At 39.4% G+C, this 19,413-nt stretch overlaps 1 protein-coding gene across 7 annotated transcripts in view; it reads left to right on the plus strand.

The window, feature by feature from the left end:
- PLD1 (phospholipase D1) overlaps nt 1–19,413 on the plus strand; it is a 204,939-nt gene that overhangs the window by 134,229 nt on the left and 51,297 nt on the right. For all 7 annotated transcript variants that reach the window (XM_027061438.2, XM_027061439.2, XM_053221207.1 and 4 more), the window contains 4 exons: nt 307–425; nt 2,327–2,440; nt 12,898–13,008; nt 15,414–15,502. In XM_027061438.2, the coding sequence (XP_026917239.1) occupies nt 307–425; nt 2,327–2,440; nt 12,898–13,008; nt 15,414–15,502 (433 nt within the window). The remainder of the gene's footprint in view (nt 1–306; nt 426–2,326; nt 2,441–12,897; nt 13,009–15,413; nt 15,503–19,413) is intronic.

Genomic DNA, 19,413 nt, shown 5'->3' on the forward strand with positions numbered 1-19,413 from the left:
TATTAACTACACAGCCTTAGATAATTTACACCAATTCACATCTTGCCTTGACTAGTGATTATGTTGTACTAAGTGAAATGGAAACCTGTTGGGGGAGGAACTTGGGGGACCATGCTCCTCAATGTAATAGATAGCTATGTTTTTCTTGGCTATAGAGGTATTGTTCTACCCAAGCCAAGTAATATACGCATAGTGAACATTACCATGTTTCCTTTTACATATCATGGTTGGGGTGAGTGCTGGAATCAGATGGCTATGTCTGTGGCACAGAAGTTAGGATGATCCTTGCCCGGGGCACCTGGGCAGATTTCATTGACAGGCACTCCACTCCCCGGATGCCATGGCATGACATTGCCTCTGCAGTTCACGGGAAGGCAGCTCGTGACGTAGCACGTCACTTCATCCAGCGCTGGAACTTCACGAAGGTAGGTGGATGGTTTTATCATGATTCAGTCCACGTGAAGAGAAATAGCCTGGAAGAGGAGGAGCCCAGAGGGTTGGCAAGAAGGGGCTGTGGTGGCCCGTCTGCTCTTCAGTGCCCGGTTGCCAGAGCGCCGGGGTCTGTGGGCAAAAGAAAAAGAAAATGTCCCTAAACTTTCACACCACAGGCAATTCGAAGCACGGAGAGATAGATGCTACTTTCAGGGCCTATTGTGATCTTTTTAACATTTTGGATGCTCAGTGTTGATTAAGCATCTGGTTTGGACTGATGGTCACCTAGAAGGCTTGTTGTAGGGGGCAAGGGCCTTGTTTGGAGGAAAGAGCTCGAGCTTTCAAGTCCTTCTCGTCCTGGCGTTGTACTGGGTTCATACTGGTCCAGGCTTCTGGAAGGAGATTCTGAGCAAAGGGAAGCAGCGTGAGAAGATAGAGCCATTTTCCTTTTGTCCAGACTGTGACGTCTTTAGTACGCCTTCATTACATAGAGGAAGAACTCAAGTGCCTACCATCCTGGTGTCATTAAGCTTCCATTTTGTTTACTATGAATTATGACAAGGCATTAGCGTCCTTGATAATTTGGGACAAAATTATTTTATCAACAGCTTAGAGTCTCCCCTTATTTTTCATTAACGTGAGCTTTCGTTTACATAAACTTGATAACCTCTTAGAAATAATGGAAATATTTTTAACCAAAATTAAGGGAGCATGAATGAATAAATGAAGGGACATTACTTTTAACCTGCTAGTATCTGTGATTGGTTTGGGGATTTCTGTTGCTTGTATACTCCATTCCTGGCAGGATAAATTGGTAAGCCCCAAAAAACTTTTTAAAAAGTATACAACCTTAGGGCGCCTGGGTGGCTCAGTCGGTTAAGCGTCCGACTTCGGCTCAGGTCATGATCTCACGGTCTGTGAGTTCGAGCCCCGCGTCGGGCTCTGTGCTGACAGCCCATTTCAGATTCTGTGTCTCCCTCTCTCTCTGCCCCTCCCCTGTTCATACTCTGTCTCTCTCTGTCTCAAAAATAAATAAACGCTAAAAAAAAAAAAATTAAAAAAAAAGTATACAACCTTTATCTCAGAAAATCTTTTTTGGGTACTTACGTTAAAAAGTAATTCAACAAGGTAATTTATTTGGACATTGCTTCTAATAATTCTGATAAAATGGGAAATAACTGAAGTGCACATTAATAGGAATTTATGACATATGGGTCTTCTATATAATTTTCTTGTGAAATTATTAAAATATAATATACAGTTATACATTGCTGTGACAGGACAGTAAGAAATCAGTTTACAAAAACCACAACATAGTAAGAAATCAGTTTACAAAAAAAATACAATTTTTGGAATTATATACCTCTATAACTCTAGATGACACTTAGGCTTTCTTTAAAAATATAAAACAGTAGGGGCGCCTGGGTGGCGCAGTCGGTTAAGCGTCCGGCTTCAGCCAGCTCACGATCTCGCGGTCCGTGAGTTCGAGCCCCGTGTCGGGCTCTGCGCTGATGGCTCGGAGCCTGGAGCCTATTTCCGATTCTGTGTCTCCCTCTCTCTCTGCCCCTCCCCCGTTCATGCTCTGCCTCTCTCTGTCCCAAAAATAAATAAACGTTGAAAAAAAAATAAATAAAAAAAAATAAAACAGTAGATGCCTTACTCCAAAAGGTAAAGGAGGAAGGGAAAAAGGAGTTCTCTGCCACTGGAAAATGGAACGAGCATAAAAATAAATCATCTATTTTGCCTCTTCAACTAGAAACGTTCACTGTTAACATTTGTCTTTTTCAAATGAATCTTAATTTCTTTTATAATCACAAAAGTAGGGAGGAATGGAGCTATTTTCTCATCTGGATCTTTTTGTTTTTTTTTTTTAATCTGTTTTTCTTCATTTTAGATAATGAAATCAAAGTATCGGTCCCTTTCGTATCCTTTTCTGCTTCCAAAATCTCAAACAACAGCCCATGAGCTGAAATATCAAGTGCCTGGGTCTGTCCATGCCAATGTACAGGTAAGTCTGGCTTTTCTTTTACACCAAATGCTCCTGGGTAGACTTACTCTTATTAGATCAAGTGCCTAGTACATTGGCTTCATAGTTTTCAGTGAGTGCCACTCCAAAACATATCTGAATAGGTCTTGTAAAACTTAGTATTATATTTCCTGTTTAAAAATCTATTCCATTTATCCTCTTTTTAGAGCTCTTTTTTTTTTTAAATTCTTTTTTCAACGTTTATTTATTTTTGGGACAGAGAGAGAGAGAGCATGAACAGGCGAGGGGCAGAGAGAGAGGGAGACACAGAATCGGAAACAGGCTCCAGGCTCTGAGCCATCAGGCCAGAGCCTGACGCGGGGCTCGAACTCATGGACTGCGAGATCGTGACCTGGATGAAGTCGGACGCTTAACCGACTGCGCCACCCAGGCGCCCCTAGAGCTCTTTTATAAATATGATCAATGCACATTTTCCCTTCCTCAGCACGTGTTACATCTGTCACTCGTCTTTTATTCTATACTGTAGGGTGTTCATCATTATCTTTACATGTCCATCTTATTTCATCTGTATTATCAGTTTCTTTAGTGACACACTCATGTCCTTTATGCCTCTTTTCCTCCCACTATAGCTGTCATAGAGTCTTACACATGGTAGGTGATTGATAATTTTCTCAGCTGATATAAAACAATCATTAGGAAGCATGTCCCTTGTGAGAGTGTCTCACAGAAAGCATATTCATTCTTTTTTTTGATTATTTTTTTAATGTTTATTTAATTTTGAGAGGAAGAGAGAGCATGAGCGGGGGAGGGGCAGAGAGAGAAGGAGACACAGAATCTGAGGCAGGCTCCAGGCTCTGAGCTGTCCGCACAGAGCCCGATGCGGGGCTTGAACCCGTGAACCGTGAGATCATGACCCGAGCTGAAGTCAGATGCTTAACTGACTGAGCCACCCAGGTGCCCCAAAAGCATGTGCATTCTTAATCTATATAATCTTTCATACATAAACTGTAAAAACATCAAATGCTCAAAAGAATTTATATTTCTGTCTTTTTGCTGCTTCTTTTTTTTAATATGTTTGATATTATCACTGGTGGGTTGCAAAATGCCTTAAAAGGGTTAATCAATCTGGAATAACTCACCTACTTTTACAAAATATGTTTAAAAGTTTCTTTGTCCTCCATTTATAACATTTGCTATAAAGGGCCTAGTTTTGGTTCCCTCAAAAATGTTTTAAGTTTACATGTAAATGAAGAAATCTTTATGTCACAAGGATTCTAATAAATGTGTTCATAATTGGAAAATGAGGAAATAAATAGCCATAGAAAAAGCCAGTCAAGGAAAGGCTTGTCCTGTAATTCCTCCTGAAGTGACTCTAGCAACCTGACATGCAGTAAACCTGGGACTGATACCAGTTAAGCACCAGGAATGTGCCTGATACTTCATATCTAAGAAGCTAATTATAGGTCAGTCTAATTTTAGTTCCCTCATTAACCAAAAGCCTTTTAGAGGCGTTTTTAATAGAACATGGAATTTGCTTACTGGAGTCGCATAATTTTACCATATCCCATCTAGCCATCTCAAACTACAAATTGGAAAATTAGGACCCAGTGGGGCTAGGGGACTTGTCTAGGGTCACCAGCTAGTTGGTCGCCAGTAGAGTCGGAGCTTGAAATGCTGTTATGGTCCATTGTTACCCCAGCTCAAGTAAATGAGATCATCAGGGGCAGAGCTCGGATGGGCCACCTTTGGAATTGCTTTTTGTTCAAGGTCATCACTATCAGCATCAAAAGTATTGTTTAAGTAAAGATCCAACAGTCTGCTCCTGGCATCGCTAATGTGGATTTATAGAATCTGGCCATGGACTCTAGTGAATATGATTATATATATGAATGAAATGCCTAAATTAGTTACTTTGTACTATATACAAGTAGAGGTATTTGTATTTAAGAAGTAAAAAGACTTTCAGGCCATAGATCAAATAATAGAACCATCAAAAAGATAAGCCACTTGAGAGAATATTTAGTTATCCCAGGCTATAGGAGACAACTAATTTAAGCTTAGAGGCACAGATATATATATATATATATATATATATATATATATATATATATATATGCATTCATATGTAAGTTAATGAATATTTTATGAACCTGTTTAATTTTATTCTACTTGGAGGGAAGAATTACCCATGCTATAAGATAAAATAGGAGCCTTCATGTTAAGAAAATAAGATAATTTAAGATTTGAGACGGCATTAAAATTGACTCAGTGATCAACTTATCAAAGTCAGCAGATGCTAATTATGTATCTGTTAAAAAGGAATTTCTGGGAATTATACATTTTTGTGATGAGCAAAGGAAGTTTTATCCAATGTTGCATGTACCTACATCTTCTACTATCCCTCGTTAAAGCCCTGTTTTACATATTCTCATCTGGTCCCCCCAGCAAGGTACATAGTTACTCTGCATGGTCTAGTCTATAAAATGTCTCCCTTAAGTCACTTCTCTGCATCACTGGATATGGTGTTAGAGGTGGGGCTGGATCTGTGATATCTCCTGACACGCTTGTATGTTCATCCTCAATCTGCTCTGGTTGGCCTGGACTCAGAAACCTGTAAAGCCAATTGATTTGAAAGGAAGTCCACCAAGACTTACTCATTAATGCATTTATTCAGGCAACATATGTTTATTAAGTGCCATCTGTTTGCACAGTGAAGTCGTCAATGCATACTTGAGTGCTGAGGAAGACAAAAGTTCTCTGCCTCTGGAAACATAGTTAGCTGAGGGAGAGAAAGCTGCCACGTGGAAATATTCAGTTAACAATGCTAGGTGTGGCCTAGGACTAGATGCCAGCCTGAGAGTTCGGCAGTAAGAGTGAGAGAACCGTGTGGGTTCTGTAAGGGATAAGGGATAAGCCTGCCTGCTCATCCATGGGGGAACTGACTGCCGCAGGCCATTTGCTCTTGAAGAGGGAGTAGATGAAGTTGAGGTGGCATAAGGCCAGATTAGGGATGCCCTGGACTACTGACCTGGTTAATTTGGACCTGATCCTGGAGGCATAAATGAACTTTGGAACTTATTTTTCATCCAGGGAGAAGCACGATACAGGAATGCTTTATGAAAATTAACTTAGATCAGAATCTTACAAACCCAGTTTTACTCGTGAAATGCTAATAGCTCTTCCACAAAAAAAGATTCCACGGACAGATAAGTTTTTGCAGATTTTTCAAACCCAGGATTTCTTAGTGCCTTTGTTATGCTAATATGCAGCATGGAATCACTAGGAATGAATGTGCTGTGAGAAACTTCCCAAGCTAAATTGACAGAGGATCTCTCTCATTTTGTCGCATGTCTATTTCCATCTCTGAACAAACACACTTTGGGACCTAAAGTTTTTACATGGGAAGAACCTAGATTAGAAAGAGAGCGGAAGCAAGGAGACCAGGAAGGAGGCTGTGACTTTCATTCTAGCATCTACAAAGTTTGCATTTATAAATTCATGTTCCTTTTCTTAAAGAGGACTCCCCCCACAATTTCAAGTGTTAGAACTCACAAAACCTGGGTCTCTGCTGGCTGCCAGGAGTTGTTTTTCAGACCTGCCAAAATAAGTTCAATTGTGAAAACAGTGGACACAGCCAGACAGTGCAACTTTTTGAAGTCAGGAAAGTCTGAGATGACCAGAAACCAAAAAAAAGAAAAGAAGTGACCCTGCTCCGTTTCTCCTTTCCCGTAAAGTTCTGACCACGGTGTTGTTTCACTTCACATTTACTGTCTCTAAACGTTATTCATCTTGTCTAGACATTATTGTTTTCAAGTCATGAGTGTATGGAGCTTAGAGGCCAAAGGCAATAATCTGGCTGAATCCCTGGTTTTCCAGAGAACCTAGGAGGGAGCCAGGAGATAGGACCTGGTTGTGAAGTAGGCAACTTGATTTTTTTTTTTTAATTGAAAAAAAAAATTTTAATGTTTATTTATTTTTGATAGAAAGAGAGAGAGGGACACAGAGCAGGAGCAGGGGAGGGGTAGAGAGAGAGGGAGACACAGAATCCAAAGCAGGCTCCAGGTTCTGAGCTGTCCACACAGAGCCCGACGTGGGGCTCGAACCCATGAACTGTGAGATCATGACCTGAGCCAAAGTCAGACGCTTAACTGACTGAACCACCCAGGCACCCCAGCAACTTGATTTTTAAAGGGTTTACTGTCCTATTTCTAGACCCTCCACTCTCTCAGCTATTGTGTGGCAGTAGCCATATAACTCTTACATACTCTTGGTTGAGAAATTTAACACTGTTTAATAAAGTTCTTTCTTAGGGCTATTCTTTTTAAACTTTTTATTTAATGTTTGTTTCTGAGAGAGAGGGAGAGAAGAGACTGTGCATGAGCAGGGGAGGGGCAGAGAGAGAGGGAGATAGGGAATCTGAAGCACGCTCCCGGCCCTGAGCTGTCAGCACAGAGCCCGATGTGGGGCTCAAACTCGTGAGTTGAGAGAGCATGACCTGAGCCGAAGTTAGATGCTTAACTGACTGAGCCATAGGGCTATTCTTTTTAACAAACTTTAATATGATTTCTAACATAGTTTATTGTTCATAATATAATTTAGAGACCACAAGGTTAATTAACTCAAAGGGAGCAAGGGGCTGGAGCAAGGGGAAGAGGTAGAATCTAGAGTCAGACTGTGTGCAAAGCCTAGATTTGCTACATGCTAGCTGTGCAACCTTGGGAAAATACTTCACATCTCTGTTTGCATTTTCTTCATCGATAAAACAGAGACAATAATAGTATCTGCTTCATAGGGTTGTCATGATGGCTAAATAGGCAAACCCATGCAAACTACTTAGAGGAAGTGCACTTATTGTGGATTATATCGATACTACCTTCAGTCTTCAAGCTTTCCCTAGTGTTTTCAAGACTTTGGAACAAAGAAGTTGACATTCTTCTGGATGGGTCACTAGGCTACTTCTGTATACAAAGTCTTTATACCATATATTTATTGAAGGGGAGAGAAGCATTTGACATAATAAAGTAGATAAATAATAGGGGCAATTTGTGTTTTTTATTGGAAAAAAGGAACCCGATTAATTTTTTTGACACACAACCATTGGGTCCAACCATCCTTAGTGATTCCACACCAGCCCTGACACATAGCCGTTACAGAAGGCTTGCCACAGCCTGCCCGGGAGACTGGAGCCAGGCCTGCCCCCACCAACACAGATTTCTGCTACTGAAAAAAAAGAGAGGAGAGGCGAGGGGAGGCGAGGGGAGGCGAGGGGAGGCGAGGGGAGGCGAGGGGAGGGAAGGGAAGGAAGAAAGGAATTCATGCTGACTTCTGCAACTTCCACCAGCACTTTTAGAATAATCTTGGGTGTTTCCCCTCAGAGCTGGGCATTCTCAGAAGCCTGCCAAGAACATTGAGAGAAGACAAAGCAGGACAAAGGCATGGGGCAGAGAATTGGAGGAAAGACAGTTCTGAAACTGCTTATGCATAGACTGTATATAAGAACTTGTTTTCCCCCTAAAAAGAACAAACTAGATTCCTGAATGCTATCACTGCCACTTCAGGTAAATGACCTAGACAGAAGACTTTCGACATGTCTATTAAGGTAAAAGAAAAGCCTGATGCCAAATTGGCATCAATATGGAATCAATATAGGGAACAATCTTTTTTTATTAAATTGGGCAGCTTCATGCAGAAAAGCTATCCCTTAGACAGTCATTGTTGGGAAGTGCTGCCAAATTGAGGGAAATAATTCCATTGGAGTTAGGTCTTTGATCTCTTTGTTAAAAAATACATTAAACAGAAAAGAAACTAAACAGGCAAGTGTGAATGACATCCAAATTATATTACTGGAAAAATGTGTTTCTGCACTTGGGGAGAATGGCCAAATGACTCTCCAAAGGCTGTCAATGTAGGAATCAATGTAGATTTCAAAGGACCACAAGATGTTTTGTATTGTGAAAAAATAAAGTAGGTAGGTGAGGATAAAAAGAAAGCCACTTAACTTACTTCTAAGGCAGTTTCCTAACATGGAAGCTGTTTTCCATTTATGGACTGGGTCTTCATGCAGTAGCATTTCTGTACTTGCTACTTCGCTGGAGAAGCCCCGTGAGAGGGGAATGTTTACTCCCTGTCCAGCACTGCATTGAGCTTTTTGAGGATTATCTCCTTCAATCCCGGAAGGAAGAGCCTGATAGTATGAGGCAAATTCTTGAACTAATTGCTATTTCTTGGTGCTCCTGGCCTGCTGTGCCCTCAGTATGGACTGGCAGAGTGAGGGCCAACAGTCTGAGTGCCTCCCTGGTCTCCTGGCCCAGGCCACCAGTGACCTCTGCTTGAGAGACATATGAAAAGTGCTCTGGTCCTAGCAGTCTCTGGTCCATGATTGACTTGGGAGTTTAGGGAAATAAAAAGAAATTAAGATATGTGCTGAATTTATAGGGAAGCAAAGCATAATAGTAAGAGAAAAGCAACTTGGGACAAATACTAAGGAAGTTTTGAAAGTTTTCCTTCAAGAAGAGACTTCTGTATATTCAGCTTAGGCCCACTGTATATAAGGGGATCAGGGCTTGTGGATAAAGAGAAGGTTATCTATCTGTCTGTCTGTCTGTTTGTCTGTCTTTACAAAGTGATTCCACCATTCTGTACATTACTCACTACTCACCGTGATAACTATGGTCACCATGTATTGCTGAACAACATTATTACAGTATCATTGACCATATGTGACTTATTTATTTTATAATTAGAAGTTTGACCTCTTAATCCCCTTCACCTATTTCACCTGAGAAGGCTATCTTTAAAGCTAAAAAAATAGGACATGGTACAATGGAAAATAACTGGGTCTAGTTACGGTTTTGAGGCTAAAACATAAAATTAGAAATATGCTCTTTTTATATACTTTAAAATTGTGTATTCAAACTTGAGGTTTCAAAAGTGAGGGTTAGATTTGATTCTCAGTATATACTTGGGGTGGGGAGTAAGATGAGGCCCATTTCTGCATGTGTGAGCAAGGGTTTGAGGCTTGTCTCCGTTACATTGGTTTAAAACAAAAATGCAGGCCAAGTTGGTCAGATCAGTTAAGAAAAAGGGGAGAGTAAATCTTAAATTTAAAAAGAGTAAATCTTAAATTTAAAAAATTGGTCAGTCACAATGTGTTTGACCTACGTGGCTCTTTATAAGCTTTCTAGACCATCAAGCGTTTCAAGCGGTCAAGCTGATTTATAGATCACCTCAGGGTCCCTGGTTCAGGGGTAGAGGCAGGACCAAAGGGAAATCTGTGTTTTTAGTATTTTTGTGGTGATAGATTTCAACTAATTAGGATAATAGTAAATGAATAGTAATCCCAAGTTATTTTTTCTTTGTATCACTTGAAAGATATGTTCAAGTTTAATACAAAATGATGACTTGTTAAAGTTAGATGAGTTTTCAGGGTGAGAAAACAATGCAGGTCTGGACTCCGACAATCGAATTGGTAATGTGGAACCCCCCTGTATAGGGGGGCAGCCTCCACATGCTGAGGTTAAATAGGCATTAGGGAGCTCCCCTCCACCTTGCTTATGCTGTCCTTCACATTCTTCTTTTGGCTTACAAACATACTTATTTTCGGGGCGCCTGGGTAGCTCAGTCGGTTGAGCATCGAACTTTGGCTCAGGTCATGATCTCATAATTTGTGAGTTCGAGCCCCGCGTCGGGCTTTCTGCTGTCAGTGTGGACCTGTCTTGGATCCTCTGTCCCCCTTCCTCTCTTGGCACCCCCTCTCAAAAAGAAATGAACATTACAAAAAACAAATATGTTTATTTTAAACATTTAAAGGCTTCCATGAATGGAAACATTTACCATTACTTTCACAGGAAAGATGGTAAATACATGACCTGCATACATTGCCTTCATGGCAGCCATTGGCCATCAACCTTAGCTTCCCTCCCCAGTGTCTCTGGTTCCAAGGGAGACTCTTTTCAGCATAATTGTCCAGGAAGCCACTTTAATTAGACTTGAACCCTATTTGGCACTCCCAATTTATATCTTATGTTAATGGTTTGTTAAATCTTTGAATCGGGGCAGATTTTGAGAGTGAGAAAGGAAAGAAAAGTATAAGGTTTCAGGATTTGAGGGGAAGACTGAGAAGTTACCACCAAGGATGGTATATAAATTTTGCCTGGAAGTTTTTAGAGGTAGAAATCCCATACATCAAATAAATACTATGTGCCACATAACTACTTCTTTTTGTGTTTGTTATGACATTTATTTTTTTACCCAGTAGCTGTGGGGTGTGGGGGTGGGAGGAAGGGAGGGGGAGAGAGAGAGAGAAAGAGAGAGAGATCTCATATCTCAGTTGTACAGTGGAGGAAACCGAGTCTCCCTGGTATTAAAATGACTTGTTCAAGGGGAAAGAGCTAGTAAGGGCAGAGGTGTTACACAGATCTCCAGATTTCCTATCTGTCCAGTATACTCTTCAATTTCATACATTGTTCCCAGAGTTATATAGAATCAAATCATTATGTGTAGTGTAAGAATCTTGTCAAGGTGGCCTGCATTTTCAGGGCTATGCCCCTTAGCAATAAGATTCAACATAAATTTGAGTGGACTAACAATGGAAACTTCCATTTGTTCAACACTGTGTTATTTCTACTGATGGACAATAATGCAGTTCCTTAGAGATTATGAATCAAGGTATTTTCCCCATGTGGATCATATTTATTTAAATTTTCCTTAGGAGTTTTTTTTTTTTTTTAAAGAGAGAAAGAGAGAAAGCAAGTGGGCAGGGGCAGAGAGACAGGCAGAGAGAGAGAGAGAGAGAGAATTCCAAGCAGGTTCCACTGTCAGTGCAGAGCCTTTGCAGGGCTTGAACTCACGAACCATGAGATCATGACCTGAGCTGAAATCAAGAGTGGGACGCTTCACCGACTGAGCCACCCAGGTGTCCCCATTATGGGTTTTCTTTTGAGATATTTGCCTATTGCTGTTCACAATTAAATTTTCCAGCTGTACATATTCATCTGATAAAATTAAGTAAATGTTTCGAGGAAAACTATTTTGTAATAAATACCTCATAGTAAATAAAGGAATAACATTTTGAGGATAAAGTAATCGATGATGTTAGTAAGTACTAGTTTGAATTTAATTAGTGTTATAGAGGCAATTTTTAAAGCTATTGATTAGATCAAGAATTTTACCAACTTTTATATATAACAGACATAAAACCAATTATGTACTAGATTGCTTTATACATTCCTAATAATGTGGAGCCATTCTTTTATTTTCAATTTCAGTTGACCTCATGAGAGACAGTTTCAATATTCATTTCAAATCAGGAGGAGCAAATAGTGATTCTTCTGCAATGTCATGCTACTGCTCAAGGAAGTAGTAATAGGTATCTATTTACTGAGCACCTACTGTATGCTTAACATAATATTTATTGAGCACCTACTGTATGCCTAACATTGTACTGAAGTCATAGTTAGAATGCTGGAAAAGTGACCAACAGTGGTTCTTAGTGCTGCAGGTTTGCATGTCCTCCAGACCACCCTCCTGTGCACAGCCCCAGTGTACTGTCCAGCGTCTCTGACATGATCTGCCAGAGCTCAAATGCATCCTCTAACGTTCTAATTAATAATAGCAATACCACCTACTAGGTAACAGGCCTCCTGCACACTTCTCAGAGATTCATTTCCTCTCCCAACCTATAAATAGATATTCAACTTAATAAAACAGAATATGAGGCACAGAGGTGAGAACTTGACCAGGATCAAAGCTACAAAGTGGTTGGGCTAAGCTTTGAACTAGCTGATCCCACTAGGTATCAGCGTACTTAACACATACTCAGGCACCTGAGCTGGAAGCTCTTGATGTAATCCAGGTGGGAGCAAGTGAGTGTCTGAATAGAGGGAGGCAGTAGGACTGAGAAAGATGAACAATGAAGAAGCACACCAAGAATCAGACAGCCGATTAAAGCCCAGTCAAGATTATATGTCTAAATGAATCTATTGGCATTTTAAAAGGTATTAATCTGAGCACTATTTGGGGAAAAGGAATCAGCACATTATCACGTCAGAGCTAGGGTGACTATATCACATGACTCAAACCAGGACACTTTGGAGAGTAATGGTGGTACTATTAATAAATAGTAATTGTGGAACCATCATGGAAAAAGAATACCAATGGTCACCCTACTCATAGCCCCCAAAAGAGCTACTTTTGAAAGACTCTTGGTAGAAACTACACTTTGTGGTTTGCAGTGTTGACAAAATAATTCTGGGTGGAGGAGGATATTTTCAGGATTTGATTTCTAGCTGGGCTCCTTCCTTATGGATTATGTCCAAGGACCAGTTTCCCACCCATCTACTCTACTTGGCCCACACATGACACCCACGCCACTCACACACAATCATTCGGTTGTGTAGAAGAAAAAGGATTGATTTCATTGTATTAACATATCTGGTGTCATCTCAATTGTTTACTCATTTCTGATTGCTGCCTTACAGTTGCTCCGCTCTGCTGCTGATTGGTCGGCTGGTATAAAGTACCATGAAGAGTCCATCCATACTGCTTATATCCATGTGATAGAGAACAGCAAGCACTATATCTACATAGAGGTAAGTCCTGCTCATGTAAACTAGTAGGACAACCTGCCTTCCCATAAATAGCTCACAGACACTGCAGGGTCCCCAAACTCAGGATCTGCTACATTAATCAGCCTATGTTGAGATGTGAATTCAGGTAACCTGAATTTTTACCTCCCCGGCATACCTGACATGCACTTTGTGTTTTCATTAACTCAGGACTCTAATAGGAGTCCCCCAAGTTCTTGTTATTAAAATGTATCAACTCACTATGATATTATTAGCCAGAAATACCATAACATGGATGAGTACATTTTTTACTTGTCTTGAGTTGGAGGGTCCAAGTGTAAGGCGTGTGCTGCTTCAGGAGAGCACATACAAGGGTAATTTACAAAAATGGAGACCACTGGATGCCTCTGGTTTGGCGATATTGGAATAGGGAGAGTATAAGGAAAGGAACATAGAAAAGGAAGATGTGAGAATATTGAAGGCATGTACCATTTTCTTCAATCCTCTATGAACCATTTAAAACTTTTGTCAGATGCCAGAGTTTGTGTTCAGAGAATAGGAGAAAATCTAGAGACACTGGGTTTAGATTGGGAACCTTAACTCAACTTCAAAGTAGATATAAAGCTAGCTCAGAGCATGTAGAAAATCCTGAGGAAAAAAAAAAAGTCACGATAATGTAAAAGTAAGTCAGAGCACATCTTTTGTCTTTATTTTAGTCTTGTCTTTCCCATTGAACTTTTTTTTTCTTTTGTAATATGTGGAGGGAGATGAGTTTCCTGGAGAAAATCATCCTAACCCTATATTCCTTCCCATTGAGTCTGGGCCTCTGCCTTCCATGCAGTGACTACTCACTAAGGGTGAGTAGGAGAGAATTAGACCTCTATTTATTTCATAGTCCTGGAGAAAGAGAAGTTGATTACAAATATTAGCAGGCCAAATGCAATACAGTATTCTGGATGGGACTATGCAACAAAAAAAGGACTCTGAATATCAAAGTCTGGAGCTTTGTATTAATACTAATACAATTAGTATTATTAATTTCAACAATTATACCATAACAATATAAGATATTAATGGCTGCCTCATCCATTACCCAGAATCCTTTTGCTTTATCTCTTTTTAGTAGCATTAAGTCAGCCTTTCTTATTAATGCTACCACAGTCTTAAATGAGGTCAGTAATGCCATGTGGATACACATGGCTGTGGACACAAACCTTGTGGTTAACACCTCTAGCAGAGGTAAGTGGTTGGCATTTACCCTGCTCTCCCCAAAAAGGAAGAACAGGCCATGGCATGTGGCCATGTTTACAGCTGAGGAATGCTGAGCCTCTCTGTAATATGAATTCAGAAAAACAAACATGGTTTGGTTGCCGCTGAAATTTTTATTTGATGCCTTAAGGGGAAACGGATTCTCAAATGAATTCCCGCACAATGTCTTCTGGTAAGTTTGTCTTATGGAGGCAGTTTACAGACTTCTGTACTTAAGTATAAAAACACGTAAACTAGTAAAAGTGATGATGTTGCAAAGGGATGATAACCATAGTTTGAGTCATTGCTTATATGTCTCTTTAAGATGATTAGCAAAGATTACTTTGTGATGATTAGACTTATAAATCACAAATATATTACAACAGTGTATATAAATATGTAGCAGCGATAATATTTGTATCTAATTACTAACATCCCCTTTATGCAGCAACTAAATCTTTTATACCAATATGATGATAATGTCTTGCCCTAGTTTTTTAGTAAAAATTTTAAAGAATATTTTATAGGTAAATGAATAGTATAGATTACTTAAGCAAAAAGGAAAAATATTTCTTTTTCCGTTTTATTGGTTTATTTATATATATGAAACGTACTTGTGAAAGAGATTTGAAGCTACTTAAAATAGATGTTCGGAAATAATAAGAGAGGCAAACAAATGAGACAAGGCAAGAGAAGATACTAGGAGATAATAGAGGATGGACGGAGAAAATTAGACCAGGGTTCTGCCGTCTACCCTGCTAGAAAGGTAAACTTAGCACGAAACAGAATGCTTACCAATATAGGATTTTAAATCGTGAGCATTTGCACAATACATGTATCTGTAAACCTAATATCCCTATTGATTAAATTTGGAATGTTCCTCCCTTTCTCAAAATGTTAGTGACAAAGAATTCACATGATGAAATACTAGTGCAGCCTCCCATTTGACTAAGGTATTAGATGTGGTGTTACATAGACGTGCATGAGACCCAGAGTTGAGAAGAGGCTTCTCTTATTCTCGGCATCATTTACTTTTCTAAATGATTTTAGTAATAAGAACATGTCTGCTATGTGAAAAATTTTTTGTAATACCAATGTAGTGTTCGTAATATAGCACACTGTCCATATATATATATTTACTAAGATAAGAAAGACTTATAGGATCACTCTATTTCTCGTAGAACCAGTTTTTCATAAGTTGTGCTGATGACAAAGTTGTGTTCAACAAGATAGGTGATGCCATTGCTCAGAGGATCCTGAAAGCTCACAGGTAACATTTTGGCATTTTGGTAAAAGTGGTCACTGCAAATGATTCTTGCATTTACTACTAAAATGACTTTTGAAAGCCCATTTTAAAACACTGTCTTTTCCTAGCAGGCATAAATTGGGGTCAGCTAGCAGTAGGTTATTGGTTCCTTCAGTCTGATTTCAGTGGCTGAGAATTTTGAGTCCATTTTTGAAGGAATCTGAATTCTTCCAGGGCACAGTCATTTTTTCCTGGCCAGTCTCTTTCCCACGCCGTTAGACTTGTGATTTGACTTATTTAATGGCACACAGTTACTGTGTTCACTTAAAAATCAAAGCAAAATAGTCATCATATTTTTCCATGAGTTATATTTAAATTCTGGCTACCCTCTGTCCTATTTCTTCAGCTCATGGAATTATTTTTAAAATAGCAGTGTTTTTAAGGTATGACCACACAATCCACCCACTTAAAGTGTACAATTCAGTGATTTTTAGTATACTTTTAGAATACTTAGTTTTAGAACATTTCATCACCCCAGAAAGAAACCCTTTATTTATTAGCAGTCGCTACCTAATTCCCCTTATCTTATCCCCTTGCAACCACTAAACTATTTTCTTTCCCCATAGATTTGCCTGGTCTGGGCATTTCATATTAAATGGAATCATACAGTATATGGTCTTTGTGACTGACTTCTTTCACTTAATTTAATGTTTCCAAGACTCATCTATGTTATAGAATGTTACCAGTATTTCATTTATATTTATTGCCAGGTAATATTCCATTTTCTGGATATACCACATTCTATTTATCCATTTGGGATGTTTCCACTGTTTGGCAATTGTGATTAATGCTGCTATAAACATCATGTATTAGTTTTTATGCAGATATATCTTTATTATTCTAGGGGTAGAATTGCAGGGTTATATGGAAATTCTATGCTGAACATTTTGAGAAACTGCCAGAATATTTTCAAAAACAGCTACACCATTTTATATTTCCATAGTGTATGAGGGCTCCAATTTCTGTATCACTGCCAGTAATTACTATCCTCTCTGTTTTTTATTATAACCATCTTAATAGGTGTGAAATGATATCTCATTGTGGGTTTGGTTTGAATTTACCTAATGACTAATGAATGATGTTGAGTATTTTTGTTTGTTAGTTGGCCATTCCGTGTATTATCTCTGGATAAATAGATATTCAGATTTCTTGGCCATTTTTTAATTAGGTTGTCTTTTTATTGTTGAGTTGTGAGAGTTCTCTTATGTATTCTAGATACAAGTGTCCTATCAGATTTATGATTTGCAAGTATTTTCTCCTATTCAGGCTGTTTTCTTTTCTACTTTCTTCATACTACCTTTTTTTTTTCATACTACCTTTTGAAACACAAGTTTTTCATTTTGATAAAGTCTAGTTGCTCTGTTTTTTCTTTTGTCACTTCTGCTTTGGTGCCAGGGCTACAAAATCACTGCGTAATCCAAGACCATGAAGACTTAACACCCCTTTTCTTCTGAGAATTTTGTAATTTTAGCCCTTACACTTAGGTCTTTGATTCATTTTGAGTTACTTTTCATACATGATGTGAGGTAGGGGTCCAACTTTGTTCTTTTGCACAGGAATATTCACTTGTTCCAGGCCGTTTGTTGAAAAGACTGCTCTTTCCCCACTGAATTGTCTTGGCTCCCAGGCTACTTCTTTTCACGGCTGATTTTAATTCTGTGTAGAAGCAGCAAAATACACAAACAATACCATTACATTTTATTATTTCAACTCATTAAACACAGGCAGTAGAGAATGGTAAGTACATACCCATTTGGGAATTCAAACATTTTTGTACTCTGAGCATAACATGGTACTTTAATATCCTCTTTTTAAACATAGTATGTGGGGGTTTTTAGATCTAAGAACATTTTATAACAGTAACTACCAGTATTTTATGTGATTTATGGTTTATATTTATACTGTTACTGACTCTTCACAAATACTCTTCAAAGTAGATCATATAGTCTTGTTGTTGTTATTGTTGTTGTTATTGTTGTTGCCGTCCGCATATGTAGAGTTAAAAACTAAGATTCAAGAGGTGATGTGGCTGGACTAAGCCACTAACAACAATAGGCAAACATGGCTTTAAGCTCAAGTCTTTGGACTGCCAAGCCAGTGCCTTCTCCCATACCAAGTAACTTCAGTTCATTGCCAGATAGATTTGAGACCCCCTTCAGGGTTGCCACCTAAGTGGGTTGGGCCTTTATGTCCCCTCTTCCCATTGAACCAGTCATCAGGTACAGGCCCACTCGAGGAACATGACCTTGGGTGAGGCAGGTCCCTTTGACCAAGGAGTGCAAATCCCGGAGAAGGACTTCACTGTGAGTGAGTAGCCAGCAGCCAGCACTCTCCATAAGGGAGTGCTGTTTTGAGCCCATGGTGAGGGCATTTAGGCAGCACACCACAGTACCCCCCACATCCTGCAAGGTATACCATAGATCTCGCCATTTACTACACGTCAAAATCACCATTTGACTTTTACAAAAATCTAGGGAGCTGGACTCCATCCAGACTTGCTGGGTCAGAATTTCCTGGAGTGGGGCCCAGGCACTTGTATTTCATAATGGTCCACAGGTAACTCCAGGGCAAAGTCAAGACAGCTCAGTACTCACCTAGAACAGCACGTATAGCCATAAACATTGATGATGATCTGTGCTTTTACAGGTGACTTCTATCTTTTGCCTTCTCATATACTTTTTTTTTTTTAAGACAGTTACCATGGCATCTGTTTCTGAGATAACTTAAAATCGGCTTGTTTACAGTTAAACGTAACCGCATACACCAAGATTTCTTGCATCGTGCCAGTCTCTCAATTCTGTGGGTCAATTTATGTCTAATTTACAAAATTAAATTATTCTGTTAACTCTTGCATTTCATTGATGCAGGGGTATCCGCTTTATCTATAAAGCACATTTGACAAAAGAGAAAAATATTTTTTTTTCATGAAATTGATATAAGTCGCAGAAATCCATTAAGTTGACAAATGAGCTCACTGGGCCGAGCAGTGAGTGGTGAATATTGTAACGGTGATCAGTTAATAAGGAGACTGGGCTGAATCTCAGCTTCACTCATCTGAGTTATTAGTTCCCTACAGTACATGTGTTAATAAGTACCTGCAAGATTTGTTTTCAAAGGCTTTGGGAGCCTGAAAGAACATTTTTCTTTACCATATTAATTTGTCTTTAAAAATCTGGACTTCTTCTAAAATCACAGTATTTCAGGACTGTAAAGAACTTGCAGTTATTTTCTGATTGACTATTTCCCAGTGATCCTATGAGCTGCTTCTGAAAGGAATGGGGATCTGTAGTGAGAGAGCATTGTAGGGTAGCATCTGCTGCAGATTGTATCTCACACTTGGAAGTTCACAGAGCACATTAAAGATGCAATTTCAAGCCTACTCTGTAGAAAACGAGCAGCGAGTCGTTGAATTGCATATTAACTGTGTGTTATTTAGCTCTGATGTCTCAGTGGTCTCCCTTTCTTTGACAGTCACATTTTAAAGGGTATGGATGTTGCACATAAAATTTTTCGTGGCTATCCATATGTATCCTGGAAATATATTTTATGTTTCCCCCCTTCTCTGTATCTCCACATTATTGTTCATCTCCTGTGTTCATTGTAGCTATAGAATATGTTTTAATAATTCCAAGTCTGTGACCTTGTATTCTTAGGAAAGGGAGGGGTGGGATTAAAAGGCTCATCTTGCAGCCTGCCTGCAACGGGGCTCCCTGCTTTCACTGAGGGCCATGGTGTACCATGCCCAAGTTCACCCCCTTTCTTCCTTCATTGACTTCTCTGTGCTCCACTCTTCTGAGACTCCGAACTTCCCTGCCAAGGTCACATGCCTAGCAACAAGTGTAATTTTGGCTGTTGGAAAAAGAATAGAATAAAGC

The sequence above is a fragment of the Acinonyx jubatus genome, chromosome C2 (genome assembly GCF_027475565.1).
Source record: "Acinonyx jubatus isolate Ajub_Pintada_27869175 chromosome C2, VMU_Ajub_asm_v1.0, whole genome shotgun sequence".
Taxonomy (NCBI): domain Eukaryota; kingdom Metazoa; phylum Chordata; class Mammalia; order Carnivora; family Felidae; genus Acinonyx; species Acinonyx jubatus.